This window comes from Mesoplodon bidens (genome assembly GCF_964165515.1).
Source record: "Mesoplodon bidens genome assembly, chromosome: 5".
NCBI lineage: Eukaryota > Metazoa > Chordata > Mammalia > Artiodactyla > Ziphiidae > Mesoplodon > Mesoplodon bidens.
This window is the reverse complement of record NC_138161.1, coordinates 10,926,031-10,941,401: the sequence shown is the minus strand read 5'-3', so window position 1 is coordinate 10,941,401 and position 15,371 is coordinate 10,926,031. Positions and strand designations below refer to the sequence as shown.

The window sequence follows — 15,371 nt, the reverse complement described above, 5'->3', positions numbered from 1 at the left end:
AATTGCCTTACACCTCACAACTGCCGGCTCCCCAGCCCCAGGCCTGCTCTAATCTGAGCTCGCTTCCTCTTTGGTCCTCTGCAAGCACCAAGGTACCTGTGTGGTGTGTCTGTTACGTTTAATGCAGGGTCACTAGGAGTCTTCAATTTGCCATTCCTACTTTGGAAACCTCCCAAGTTGGGTTTGGTTGGAACTGTGTGTTTCTGAGCCTGTGGTTTGCTTTTCACACAGAAACTGGAATCAGGGGATGCTACCAAGTCCCAGAGTTTCCTGAGTCCGGATATGGCCAGAACATCTCCAGGAGCTTAAAGGGAAAAATCTGCCAGGGGGAAATGAGGTCAGAAATGACGAGCGTCACGGAGCAGGCAAATGGCACCAAGGAGATGGTGAATGGACACCATGTCCTGGGGGGTGGCGGGGGTTGTCCCTGGTGGATGTGGTGGTTCTCTGCTGGGTTCTGCCCACTCTGGGGTATGGGGAAGGTTGCGGCAGCACCCAGGATGGTTCTAGCGGGTGATCAAGATGCCATGAGACTGTGGCCAGGGCTGTAGGAAAGACTGCCATGAGCTGCGGTGCTCACAGGATGACCTGCAGAGAGCCACGCCCCAGGGGCGACCTTAGAGTCCCCAGAGGCACCAGGCAGGTCCTCTGGAAGAATGGCCCCGGGGTAGGGGAGCCGAGCAGCAGCCAGAGATGCAGGCAGGGAGGCTCTGCTGGCATTTCCTGAGTTCATTCTCTGTGCCGGGCACACACAGCATTGTGTCATTCAAGCTGATAGAGAAGCTCTCTCATTGTTATCCCCATTTTACAGATGAGGAAACTGAGGTTCAGAGAGGCTCCATAACTTCCTGAAGGCTTAAGAGCCTCAACCGGAACTCCACTTGTTTGCCCCAGAACCCAAATTCTTAACCACTTCATTTTACGACCTGTCATCCCTGCATCGCAACTTGCGGGCACAGTAGGAAGCCCTGTTTCTGACACCCTCAACCCCACCCTTTATAAAAATTAATAGAGAATATTAATTTTCCACCGGGGGCATGACATGGTTAGGAGGCATGCAGATGCTGGGCGGGGGCTCCAGTCAGCTCCACAGACCTGGAACTGGAACCCAGCCTCCATCCCAGGGAAGGGTGTGGTTCTGGAAAAGTGTTACTGTGTGTTTACTCAAAGATAGTCATTAAGTCACCGTGAAGACATTTTTCTGCAGACTAAACAACCCCACTCCTTTTATAAAAAAGCTTTCCTCACAGGAACTATTTTTTTGGTACCATCTTTCTATATTTACTGGTTTTCTCTCAGGCACTCTTCTCCCCTCCCATTCTCTATTTTAAACAATCCTGTAATAAGATTTTGATCTGGGGCACAGAAAGGAAAGGGTCATTTTCATAGATTTCATCTCCAGCCTCCAAGTGAATAAAAGGCCAGCATGGATGGTGATCAGCCCCTTGTGGTCCACTCTGACCCCCTGGCCTCTTTTGACCACCTCTGCCCCTGGCCAATCTTCCTTGAACTTTACCACGTATTTGGTCCTTAGGCCCATGCAGTCCTGAAATGATTCTGACATGCACTTGAGTCAGCCTGATTTCCTTTTGCCCTCCAAGAAGATGCTTCAAAAAAAGAGCCCAGCGCTCAGAGACAACTTTGAGGAGTGAGAGTGTCAAAAGAAAAACTCTCCCTCCCTGCAGGGGTCTGACATTTCCCTCTGGCAGAAGTTTTAGCCACATCTGAGTGATGCTGATGGAACACAAGGGTTCTGGTGCCTGAGTGTACCAGCTGGGGGGGGGAGGTGCCAGCCCCGAGGGGCAGCCCACTTACTTCGAGGTTCTCGGGGTCCGTCCACTGTGATTTTGATGGCTCTGTGGTAGGTGGCGACTTGTGGTGGGTTTGTGAAGACGGTGATGGTCAGAGTGAAGCTCTTTCCTGTTGGAACACAAAAGAGAGCAACGAAGAATGAGGCGATGGCCTGAATATATCTGCTGGGTAATTCAAAATTAATTTATGATTTCCAGTCCTCACACTGGAAAGGCGGCAGGACTTCAGCACACGTTACTGGTTTTTCCAATACTCCTTTGAGTTTGGCTTTGCTTAAATTTTGGAATGTACACCTACGTTGTCTAGATGTGACCCTTCCCTTAGTCACGTGGCTTTTGTTTAGTCATGAATAACACAGGATCAAGAGAGATTCAGACGTGTTTTCTTTCAGGTCGGGACCCCAGGGACATAGGAGCAGATTGGCACTGTCCACTCCTCGCCCCCAGGTGCTCCCTTTTAATAAGCTCAGAGCAAAAGGAGGAAAAGAAACCATTTCTGTCTTTGCCCTCTAACCTTGTTTGTACCTCCAAGGATTAGGAAAGACAGAATGCCTAAGTTTGAGGCTAGGCTAAATTGGAATGATTCTCTCTATGTTAAAAATACTAATTCCTGGTTGATTCTAAATATTGTTTTGAAAGGCCAGATGTTATTATAGGCACTCGTGGGGTTGGCCAGACAAAATTTATATTCAATAAATGGATTTAAGGATATGTAACTGACAGATTGAGATTCAGTGACAACTGTTAGCATAAATACACAGATGGATTTCCATCTAAGCATTTTATACATACTTAAGAAATGCAAGCATGTCTTCATTGCATACGTCGAATGCAATGCTTTTAATAATTTAAAAAAATTGTTTTGAGGGACTTCCCTGGTGGCGCAGTGGTTGAGAGTCCGCCTGCCGATGCAGGGGACGCAGGTTTGTGCCCCGGTCCGGGAGGATCCCACATGCCGCGGAGCGGCTGGGCCCGTGGGCCATGGCCGCTGAGCCTGCGTGTCCGGAGCCTGTGCTCCACAGCGGGGGAGGCCACAACAGTGAGAGGCCCGCGTACCGCAAAAAAAAGAAACAAAAAAAATTGTTTTGAAATATATAATTTATAATAAAAGTATTAATATATAAATACATTAGTTACTTAAAAGCATTTCTTCTTTGCTAAGCAGTTCAGAGAATGCCCTCTGGTTTTGAATTCTGGCTAGCTGACCTTTGACAAGTCACTAGCCCTCCCTGTACCTCAGTGTCCTTACCTGGAAGATGGGTACATATAACTTCCTACCTTATCGAATTTGGGGAGAGGTTAAATGAATTAATATGAGTAAAATAATTAAAATAGCATCTGGCACATGGTATTCAAAGGTGTGTGTGTGTGTGTGTGTGTGTGTGTGTGTGTGTGTGTGTATGGGGGAGGAGAGAGAGAGAGAGAGAGAGAGAGAGAGAGAGAGGGAGAGGGAGAGGCACAGCTCTTCCTGCAAGAGAGTTAGAAGATTTAGGTTCCTGTACAAATATTTGACCTCTCCAGATTTCAGTTTCCTGGTTTGCAAAATGAAGGCGTTCATGGGATACATACAATGTCCCTTTAACTCTGATTTTATCTTCTTTTTTTTTTTTTAAGATTTTTTTTTTTTGATGTGGACCATTTTTAAAGTCTTTATTGAATTCGTTACAATGTTGCTTCTGTTTTATGTTTTGGTTTTTTGGCCCCGAGGCATGTGGGATCTTAGTTCCCTGACCAGGGATGGAACCCGCACCCCCTGCATTGGAAGGCGAAGTCTTAACCACTGGACCGCCTGGGAAGTCCCTGATTTTATCTTCTAGATGAAATCCCGGTGCCCATCTCCATGTGTAGGCGTGTGCCTGCCCCAGGGGTGTTTCCCCGGCTGCCTACAACTTCAGCATTTCAGAGATTCCATGAAAACACTGTATTTCCTTCCTAGGGCTGCTGTAACAAATTACCACAAACTGGGTGGCTTAAAACAACTGAAACTTACTGCCTCCTAGTTCTGGTGTCCACAGCGCTAGGAGACAATAAGCTGAGGTGTTGACACAATTGCGGCGTCGACAGGGCCGTACTCCCTCTGGGGAAGAATCCGTCCCGGCCTTGTCTGGCTTCTGGTGGTTCCCAGCAATCCCTGGCATTCTCTGGCTTGTGGTAGCATCAGTTCACTCTCTGTCTCCTTCCTCAGGTGGCCTCCCTCCCTCTCTGCCCTCTGTCTCCAAATCTCCCTCTCCTTACTAGGACACCAGTCATTGGATTTAGGGCTTACCCTACTCTAGTATGACTTTCTCTTAACCTGGTTACATCTGCAAAGCCCCTATTTCTAAATAGGGTCACATTCTGAGGTCACCCACGGACATGACTTTTTAGGGAATGCTATTCAATTCAGTACAAACACCCAATGTCATAGAGTTCCAGTCTTGGCACTACAAGTGACAACTGCTCTCTATGTACCTGTGGGTTTTACCCCCGAAACAGTCCCACTCCTGTGGCGGCCCTCCTACAACCATCCTCTTCTTGTTTTTTTTAAGTTTTAAAAACTTTTTATTAGAGTATAGTTGATTTACAATGTTGTGTTAGTTTCAGGTGTACAGAAAAGTGATCAGTTAGTGACATATATATATACTTTTTCATATATATTCCTTTTCAGATTCTTATCCATGATAGGTTACTACAGGATACTGAATATAGTTCCCTGTGCTATACAGTAGGTCCTGTTGTTTATCTATTTTATATACAGTAGTGTGTATCTGTTAACCCCAAACTCTTAATTTGTCCCTCCCCACCCCTTTCCCCTTTGGTAACCATAAGTTTACAACCATCCTACTCTTGATTTCCTAAATGACAACAAAGAATCACTGTCTTCCTAATGTTGGCCTTTTCAGGTCTTTGTGAAACTTACAAGTTTTCAAGCACTTTCCCATATACTATCTTATTTGGTTCTCATGAAACAAACAAGACAGATTTTATTGTCCTTGGTTAATAGGTAGCAAAGCTAAGGCTCAGGAAGGATGAGTGGTTTGTCCAAAGTCACACAGCTGGGATACATGGAATACCCAGATCTCCGGCTTTGTGCTTCACATCATTGTCATGAGGTCCTAAATCTCTACCTTCAAACTCGGTGGTACCAGCACCAGGAATCCAGACTCGTGGTACCTTTTCCATGCTCCGCCCCGGCCTCCCAAAAGTGAAAACAGTCCTGGTGACACTAATGTACCCAAACTGTACTCAACAGCTAATTGAAAGCCTGGGTTATAGTTCCAAAGCAGTTTCTAACGGAGCTGAATGTGGGCTCCTGGCATTTACCCTGGTTAACCACAGACTGGCCTACTGAATCGGGAAGGAAATTCAGCCAGAGTGAATATTTCTGAGATCGTTGCTTGTAATTATAATTCTACTGTTTTATGCCCATCATTTTACGTGCAGTCAAGAAGTGTCTGTCCAGCAAAAGCTACTAGGTGGGGCATTTTGGCCACAGTAACTGTGGTTCACGAAGGTGGGGTATATTCCGGTTCGCCTCCTGCACAAAGGGCTGTTGTTTACAGCATGAGCACCAGGACATCTGCTTACGACCTCATAGACAGAGGCAATAAGAGACATCATTTTGCTCATAGGTGTGTGTGTGACAATTTTCCACTCCAGGAGAACTCTGCCTTCTGCTTCCTTGTATTCTTCCGAGCAGACCTGGCACCAGACTTGACACCTGGGGACGGCCAACCAGTGGGCACACTGAACCCTGGGAACTCTGCCCTCTGACCTCTTCTCTCCACCATGGCCACGCCCCGCCACGCCCCCGCCACGCCCCAGCTTGTCCCTGCCGAGATGCAGCCCTTCTTAGCCAGCACCTGCAGCAGTGGTAGCTGCGCCTAGAGCATGCGTGTTATTAGCCAAATTCCGTCATCAAAATGACCTACGGGCCTGGTATTTTAAGTGCGTGGGTGTGGAGAGCAAAAGCCTCTCAAGTGTTTTTCTCAGCAAAGCTGTGGCCAGGCTAGTAGGAAGGTAAGGGAGAGCGAAGGAGGACGGATCGTCTAAATAACCAGCGAAATCGGCTTTTGGGGACTAACTGCAGGGCTGGGAGATGGGGCTGCCGTAGAGAGAGCCGACGTTCCCATTTGTAGCCTGAGCGGGTCCTTGCCTGGAGAGGCCGGAAGGCTCCTTGCCGCCCTGGACTGGGCCCATGGGGTGAACAGAGGTGCCCCTGGCTGTGCTGCTGAAAGACTGCAGCCCTGGGCGCCCCAGGGGGCAAGCTGCAGGGTCCCAGGTGCCCTGCGTGGGGATTCACAGTGGAGCGAACTAAGGAAAGGGGGTCCTGACACCTTCCTTCTCCTGCTCACGGAAACCTCACCCAAACAGCACCATGAGTTCTGGCGGGTGGTGTCCGGGAGGAATGCTATTTAGAAGCACAAACAGCAGGACTGAATAAGAAGGCGGGAAGAAACAGTGAAGGAGAGGAGGGCTGTCTTGACTTAAGCCTGGAAGCAGCAAAAGACAAGAACTTGATTATACAACCCTGCGGAAGTGCCAAGGCACGGGGTGCTAGTTAACAGTGAGGACTGCCTGGGCTCAAACCCCAGCTCTGCCCCTTGCTAGCTGTGTGACCTTGGGCAAGTTACTTAACCTCTCTGGGGGCCTCGTCATCTGTAAAAGAGGGGTGATAACAGTCCTTCCATCTCATAGTGCTGTTATGCAAATTAAATGAAATAATGCATCAGCAAATATCAGTTTAATGATCACTAAAGACGTGACAAACATGATCCCACAAAGACCAGAGCTGCGGGCAATCCTGTGAGGTGCAGCTGGTGGTGAATGGACGTTGAGGTTTGATGGTGGGAGGTGAGGCGAGCCTTAGCGTGCGGTAGGTGGTGCCGATGGAGCCCCTCCAGGCCCATCCTCTCTTCTTTAGGAATTTCAGCAAACGCAGGCGGCAGAATGGGGCCTAAAGACCCATCGGGAAAACTGCACGTTCCACTGGAACTTCCACTTCAACGTCAGTCCTACTCCCACCAGCTGGCGACCTTTGCAAGGCACAATTGCAACTGGCTGATCCATTTTATAAACAAGCCAGATCAAACGCTCCCCTCAGAGCATGTGTGGTCCCCCTCGATGCCACTGTGTTCTTCCAAATGCCAGCGCAAAATCTTAAGTGCTTTATTTAGTTGGGAGGAAGGTCACGGGGCGAATCTTCCTGGATATTTGCTGCCATAACACACTCTCCAGGGTGAGGCAGTGACAAAGCCCCAGGTCTGTGCTTTCTTAGGTCCCACGTTTACAGGCCCCGGGGCTGGTGGACTCTGGCAGCTGGCTGTGGTCTCATAAAGCCACGGCTGGACGCTGCAGTTCCGCAAGGGCCCAGGGCACCACGCCACTTCCTCACCACATCGGGGAAGTGGCGAAACCTCAGGATTGCTGCAAACGGGCACCCTGTTCCCCAAGGGCGAGGGTGGGGAGAGGAGCAGAAGGTGAAAAGGCGAATCGAGATCATCTCACGCCCTTAGAAGCTCGTGCCCCGTCACGTCACGGCCACGTCTTCCTATGGCGATGGGTGTCTCCCTCCGTCCTCTTGTGATCGCCCCTCCCTAAGTCTGGTTCACGGGTAGCCAAGCCACTTGCGCTGGCTCCTCAGCCATTGGGTTCTGTTTCGGTCACTCTCCTTGGTGAAGGTTTGGACCCATGAGTCACCTTCTCCTTTTCGGGCCAGTTTCGACGGGGTGTGAAACTTGCCCTTTGTCACGCAAGGGCAGGCTGTACACACGGAGGACCGTCTGCTGAGGGGGTCGCAGAGCTTAGGAAACGAAATCACGACAGTTTCCACTCATTTGTGCATCTCTGCGGGGAAACCGGTCACGCTCACACACTTTAAACACCCAAGAGAGGGAGAAAAGGAAAGTCGGAGAGAAAAAAAAATGCAGCTTTTGAAAACCAACAAAGCCAGGGAAGGCTCAAGTTTTACTCTTTGCAAATTCTGGAAATCCCAAAAGATTCTGCGATGTTGCAGGAAGATTTCTCCTCTTACCATGTAGTTTGTGCCAGGTCTAATTTTAATCACAGATAACTAAGTATTATAATTAACAAACCCTCAGATTCCAGGAGAAATCTGAATCGGGGATATTTTTCACAAAGTACCTTGAATGTATGTTTCTCGCTTTTCCACTGGAACAACCTAACGGCCAAAGTGCGTGTTTTTCTCCTCATCCATTTCCTTACCCAAACACTTACCACCATTTTTGACAGTGGGGCTGTATAATTATTTATTTGGGGATTTCTGAATAGAGGACAGATTCTTCAAGTTGTGCAGAATCTCCCGGTTTCTCTGCATTGAATTGAGGCGACGATGTTGGTGGGTGTCCACTTGGGTGTAAAGTGCTGGTGTTTAGAATGTCCTTATCCGATGGCACCTGCAGCCACGCAGGCAAAATGTAGGGGGGAGGCCCCAGCTATCGGTACGAGGATAACTCCCCCAAGTTGCCTGAAAGTCGGGTGCTGAAAATACAGAACTAAGCTTTCCATAAAAAACAGCATGCATTGGGGCTTCCCTGGTGGCGCAGTGGTTGAGAGTCCGCCTGCTGATGCCGGGGACACGGGTTCGTGGCCCGGGCCGGGAAGATCCCACATGCCGCGGAGTGGCTGGGCCCGTGAGCCATGGCCGCTGAGCCTGCGCGTCCGGAGCCTGTGCTCCGCAACGGGAGAGGCCACAGCAGTGAGAGGCCTGTGTACCGCAAAAACAACGACAACAAACAGCATGCACTGAGCATGATGGAGCATTTGAAAAACAGCAGTTTTACTTAGAGAAAACCAAAAACATGCCAAGTGTTTTCTCTGGAGTTGTTCTACAAAAATGAGTTGTTTGAGGACAGGGATGGTGTTTTATTAATCTTTGCATTTTCTGTTCTGAGGCAATAAAAAAATGTTTGATGAATGGATCAATGGATTATTCTGTAAACTTTCAGTTTGACAGCTGGTTCTGTCTGAGGTCTGAATTCACTTGGAAGGCTCAGTTCTCCCTTTTGGGGGCATGGGTGTGAGCCCAGCTTTACTAAAGGGCTGGATGGGCAAGGCTTTGTCTTCTTGAGGAGCATTACCGAACCCCAAAGAAGCATGATGCTCTCACGCTATTTTTGCATTTCCTTTCCCCAGATGTCATGGTCCCTTTCTGATCTTCCTTTTTTCTTCCGGTGTACCAGTGCCTGAGTGTCTCGGGGGAGGAACCAAGTTTTAATCCTTTTAGCCCAAACACCTCCAAGACCCTGAATTCACAGCCTCTTTAGGTCAAGGCCACGCCTGCTGTCCTGTACTTCCATCCTGGAGAACCCTTTGGTTGGCACACCCCAATTCCACAGTTTCCACCCATCGGGCCAAATGCCACACAGGACAGGTGACCAAAGTGACCTCCTGGGGCTGGCCTACTCCTAGCCCTGACCTGCTGGTGCCCATAGACCAGTGCCTCAAACATACAGCCCAAGGCCACATGCCACCACGGCAGAGAGGCCCGGGGGGGGGGGTGGGCATTTTGAAGGGAACGTAGCGTCAGGGTCCTCAGTGCCTGCTCGCCAGCCTGTTCGCACCCATAGCTCTATTGCAGGAAGCTGGGAGGGCAGGTGGGGATGGAGGCCAAGTAGGAAGAAGAAGCAAGGTCTAGGCAAGGCTGCAAGGTGTGGTAGGCGGGGCCTGGAGGGAGCTGATTTCTAGACACGGTGACATTTACCAGACGGTGGGTCTGCAAACTGGATATACAGTGACCCCTCTGTATCCACGGGTTTGGCATCCATGAATTCAACTAACCTTGCATCCCATCTCTAAGCTCCCAAGCACCCTCCAAAAAGCCCTGTCTGCTCTTCAGTCAGCAATCCCAGCATCTTCGTACTATTTGTATCTGGTGATGTCAATTCCCTGCTTAAAACCTGCTGGGGGACCAGACCAAATTCCCAATGTGGATGCCAAGGCCCTTACCAGCTCTCTTGGCCAGCTCGGTGTTCCTCCCCAACTCTGTTTTCTCTGCTTGGACACTCTTCCTGATGCCTTCAGCTGGTAGCCCCCTCGTCACCCTGAAACATCTCCACTGAGACGACAAGCTGTCCAGAGAGACCCCTAAGCTTGCAGTGGGTTATGCACCCAGCTGTGCATTTCGCTTCTGTCACTCCTTTCACTATGCTGCTGGCCACTCAGAACAGTGACATCTGCTTAACTGCGGGCCCCTCCCTGGCCCCGGCATGCTGTGGCTTCTCTTTCGCCGGCCTTTGTATCTCCAGTGCTAGCCCAGTGCCTTGCAAGCAGCAGGTACACAATGCACATCTGATGAATGAATGAATGAAAGAAACACCCCCATGAAATGACCTCTGTGGGTGGCGGACAGTTCTAATAAAGTAGCCATGGGCACTATACTTCCCTGATCGAACAGGGTCCGAAGCCTGTGAGCAACTCACGAATGAAAACAGAGAACACAAGGTCCATCACCAGGCTGCTGCCCAGCAAATGCCCAGCATGATTATAGTAGTATTATTCCTTCATTTATTTATGAATATTTATGAAATTCCTGCTGCGTCTCAGGCACTCTAATTTTACAAAGTTCCTCGGAGGATAAAGGAATATAAATTCCTTGCCAACGAGGAGTGGACAATGGAAATAGCAGCGCTCCTGACTTTCTGACTCAGGGAGACACGGGCTACCTCCTGCCTACTCTCTTCCCTCCTCCCTCAGTGACTCTCCCACAGAAGGAAGAACCGTGCGGCGGTGAGTCACAGCTCTTTCTTCCTAAGTTTTGTTACACACACCGTCTCATTTTAATCATCCTAATAACCTTTTGAGGTACATATGAAGAGCACTGTCATACCTATTGTACAGATGTGGAGACTGAGGCCGGCACATCTAAGTGAGTCCGGCAAGCACACCACCTTCTCATACTTTGTCACACTACCTTCCAAAGACCCGCAGAATCGGCACAAATAGATGCGTGTGTTTCTATGTTGTTATCATGAATCAGAGGAATATTATATGGGACACAATGGCCTTAGTGGACTCCATAGCCCATGGATTTGGGCAGAATGCAAGCTACCTCTCCAAGCAACAGCCAGATTGGTCGATTCTCTGTTGACATGTGACCAAAAAAGAAAAAAACATGTGTGGATGTTGGCTTGCAGTTTCTGAAAATGCTGAGATACAACCTTCAAATGGCTTCCAGGGGAACAGCCAGGATGTCCTGAAGTGTGGTCCAAGGCGAGCTGCCGTGGCACCTCTATAAAACTCCCCTCAACCTGGGTGGAGTCAGCAACTACGGTGCAGGAAGAATGTGATGCTGCTGGGTGCCAGCCTGCGGAGCCCGGCAACAGGACAAAGGGATTATTCTGCTTCATTGTGAAAATGCAGTGTTTGTTGTTAAAATACGATTGGGAATTAAAGGGGCATGTATGAATCATAAATATTTGCATGCCGTTAATGTTTGGGCAAAAGAGTTGGAAGGACTAAGTTGGGAGAACTTCTTTTCCCATGAAAAACAGTGCCTCGGATTACAGTACATATTTAATTTCATCTCTTCCACTGCTGATCTGAAATCACAGTGCCCACTGCGCGTAAATAACCCTTCCGTGTCCTGAGAGCTGGCTCTATGGGGCCGAGGGATCAGGATAAGGGTTGATGTTCCCTCCCAGAAAAGTCATTCATTTAGACAAACAAAAAAGCAGGTCCCGGTTGTATAGTTTGTTAGGAGCTCACAGAGTTGCCCTCAGCTTCCCTGCAGAGTTAGTCACAGCAACTGATCTTACCACGAAAAGCAGTAACCCCTAAAGTCTGTGTTATTTCAGGTAATCATCACCGTACCCGGCCCCCTTTGGACAAAGGCTGAATCGGGCTCAGACAGGTCAAGTGACTTGCCCACAGACACACAACTCTGAGCCAGTGTTCTCAACCAGTGTTCCTTCCCCCCATCTCTCCCCCAGGGAGGGACATTTGGCAAAGTCTGCAGACACTTCTTGTTGTCACCACCCATGAATGACATGGAAGGAATGCTCCTGGCTACTGGGTAGAGGCCGGGGATGCCACTAATCATCCCAAAATGCAGAGGATGGCTCCCACAACAAAGAATAATCAGCCCTAAACGTTGATGGTGCCCAGGGTGAGACACTGTCCTCCCAGGGAGAATTCAGTAACATCCATGTGCTAACCACTATGCTCTACTGCCTAGAGTAAGCAGAGTCCTGGGGTAGTCACTCATCTGGAGATATTTAATGAGTCCCCGCTCTGTATCAGGCACTGGTCTAGTGACGGGTGATACCATACAGTGCTGTTCTAGTTAAGGACGGGATCTCTTGTGTTTTGAAAATTCTTGGAAGGCCACCTCCTGGGGAGTTCCACGCCCATCTTCATCCTTTCCCTGGCGCTGGGGTCCCAGCACCGCAGTGCACCCGTGCGCGTCTGCCTGCCACAGCTGTTCCTAAGCTCCTTCCCCAGCGACCTTCACTTCCCAGAACGTGGGCAGCGTGTGGGCTCCGTATAGCCCAGCCCAGACACCGCCCGGGAATTCCCAGGAGGATAGCTAACTCTTACAGGTCTCAAATGATTTGACACACAACCGATCTCCACGCGGAACCTGGGAGCTGGTTGCTTTACTGAGGAAAACTTACAGGAAACAGAAGGGGCAGGAAAGTTCCGAGTGAGGGCCCCCTGCAGAGTAAATGCAAACAAACAACCAACTAGAGACGGACGGCAGTCACAACAAAATGTATTCAAGAAACTCCACCTGTAGCAGACGCCACTGTGATTCAATGAGAACTCCTAGAGGACTCTTTTTTTCAGACTTTTTTTCAAGTCCTCTTCCCCTGAAACTTCTTGTATTGTAGAAAATAGGTGATAGCAGAACCAACACGTAAGAGCACGTGGGAGAGAGCTCCAGAAGAACCCAGCCCTCTGTCTGCCCATGGTCCCTGCACACCTAACACGTGGGCAGCAAAGAAGGGCTTCCTAGGGATGGACGGCAAATCAGCCTCTGTCCCGTCCTTACGCCTTCCATGCATTGCCCTTGGGTGTGCAAACTGACTCCTTTTCGGTGTCTGTAAGGTATTGGTCAGTGATGCATACCAGGACCTTGCTTTTAGCCCTTTTTAGTTCAAGTGGACACTGTCCACTCACATCAATTCATGTTCCTGGATTAGTGGATCTGTGGCCCGTGACTGAAGCCTGATGGGGAGGGGAGTGGCAATGAGAAGCCAGCGTGCACTTTCACTGTTTCTGATGGTCCCTGTGGACCTGCACCTGTGTGGTATTCCTGAGGGAGCAGCTGTAAGTGGGGGGAGTCCTCGAGGGAGAGCTTTCCCTGCCGGGTGGCCCCCTCCACCTGCAGCCTCTACTTCTGGCTGCCACACATCCTCCAACCCAGGAGATGCCAAGATGGTGCGATCCTATGCACACAGAACTCTAGTATATTTTCATATTTAGAAAAAGACTAATATGCAGTGATGTTCTCTCGTCTTTTTTTTTTCTGTGTGAACTGAAGTTTTTCATAAGTTTGGTAAAGAGGCAGAAAGTGTTAGGGAAGAGAGGAGACATTTTATGACTTATCATGATCATTCGTGTGAGGCCAGCCCAGGGTTTCTCAGTCTCAGCGTGATTGATGCTTTGCAGGGGTAGGGCTGTCCTATGTGCTGTGGGAGTCATTCTACCCACTAGATGCTAGGAGCACGCCCCACCCCAGGGGTGACAACCAAAAATGTCTGCAGGTATTGCCAAATGTTGGGGCCCACCGAGGGAGACCAAATTGATAGGCAGATTGATAGATAAGATCTACCAACTATGACCTGCCCTGAGGTTTCAAGCAGGACGGGGAAGGCAGAACATCTGGACAGACCCAAGTGCCAGAACATCTGGACAGACCCAAGTGCCATAGGTACTGGAAACATACCACATAAAGAAGCCAAAGCTGTATTAGGATATGAGTTTAGACTGTTTCTCATTAATTACAGATAGATGGATAGATAGGGATAGATAGATAGATAGTGACTGTACTCCATACAATGGTTTCAAATAGAATGAAGGAAAAGCATCTCTAAAAACCCGAAACCAATGCCTGGAGCAAACTGGGGTGTTTCCACGTACAAACAGGCCCATCCCTCCTTGCCTTCTCTGCTGAGATCTGATAAGCACACAGTCCACCAACTGTGCTCAGATGCCTGTATTCCTGTGTACAGCCTTTGTCTGAGCCAAGGAGAGTCTCCTTTGTTTGCATAAGGTGACTCAGTTAAGGCCACACACCAGCCGCGAGGGTGCTGGCCAGACCTCCTATTCACCAGACCCAGAAGCATCCTTGGATCTGGAAGCTGGGGGGAGGGTGCAGCTCTGCAGACTGGGCTGCTCCTCCATCCTTAATGACGCTCTTAAATCTCAAGGTAAAAGCAGGGATTCATCTAAGTTGAGAAACAGACAGGAAATTTACTTACATCTTTGAGAAAAACACAGTTTAAGTGGCTCCTACATGAATGTTTCTTCACCAAGGAAACCAGAGGAAACGCATTTTGAATCCAGCGGCGGGATGGCCACCGGGCCTCTCGAAGGAGGTGGTTGGGATCACCTTCTGATTTATGGGTCCTTCAACTACCTGAAACCCTCGTTGGAGGAAGTTCAGTGACATAAAATGGAGTTCCTAAGTGGGATACGCTGCTCGATACAGCCTAATAGAGACTGGAGCGTGCTGGAATCCCAAATCGGCACCAGCAACAGGAATGCCATGGAAAGCTCGGTTCTTAACATGGACCGAAATACATCTCTGTTGAAAGTGGGACTCACCTCAGGACCAATGACGGAGGGTGGGCTTTGCCTGAAGTCCACTAATGCAGGCTTATAAACATAAAATCTTGAATGCCCCAAGAGTGAGCTGATAAAACTGGCACCTTTGAAAGTATGCACAGGCAGCTCATTAAATCCACACTGCTCACTTATTAATTCCTGTTAGTTGCTTTACTGGGGCTTCAGATGAGAAGACCTTGTTAGTATGGATTTAGTCCTCAAAGATAATTTGGTCCAGGAAGTCTTCTCAGTGGTAGTATGGATGGACACATACATACACACACACACACACACACACACACACACCCTTCTGGCTGAAAGTCCACGAAATCCTTCAAAACCACATAACCTCTCCATTTTGACAGTACATGGTTATTCATCAACATCCCCTTTCTCATCTGAACATGCCTTATAATCACCAACAGAAAGAAAACAATCATCAGACAATATACCATCTCTCTTTTCAACAAGTCATTTTTCTTTAAAAATAATAAAGAAAAAGAAACAGAATATGTTCTTCCATAATCAGTTTTCTCCATTCCCTCTTGCCTCTAGCCAACCAGCACAAAAGAAAATACAAAACTGATTCATTAGAACGAGAGCAGCACTGCAGCCGTTGGCCGGATCACTGTTTATGTCTATAATGCTTGCTGCTGAAACAGGAAGCTCTAAAAATCACTCAACCATTATTTCTCTTGGAGGCACTTTCTGATTGATAGTCTTCTGTCCCCACCAAAAAGGGCTGCCTCAATCCAAAGCAAGCCGGCTGGCAAGGAAGGGGTTTGGGGGAGG

General features: G+C 48.9%; 1 protein-coding gene across 5 annotated transcripts in view; it reads right to left on the bottom strand.

Moving 5' to 3' along the window:
• The window catches only part of RUNX1 (RUNX family transcription factor 1), a 245,222-nt gene that overhangs the window by 62,386 nt on the left and 167,465 nt on the right, over positions 1 to 15,371 (bottom strand). For all 5 annotated transcript variants that reach the window (XM_081234926.1, XM_081234927.1, XM_081234923.1 and 2 more), the window contains one exon: positions 1,816 to 1,920. In XM_081234926.1, the coding sequence (XP_081091052.1) occupies positions 1,816 to 1,920 (105 nt within the window). The remainder of the gene's footprint in view (positions 1 to 1,815; positions 1,921 to 15,371) is intronic.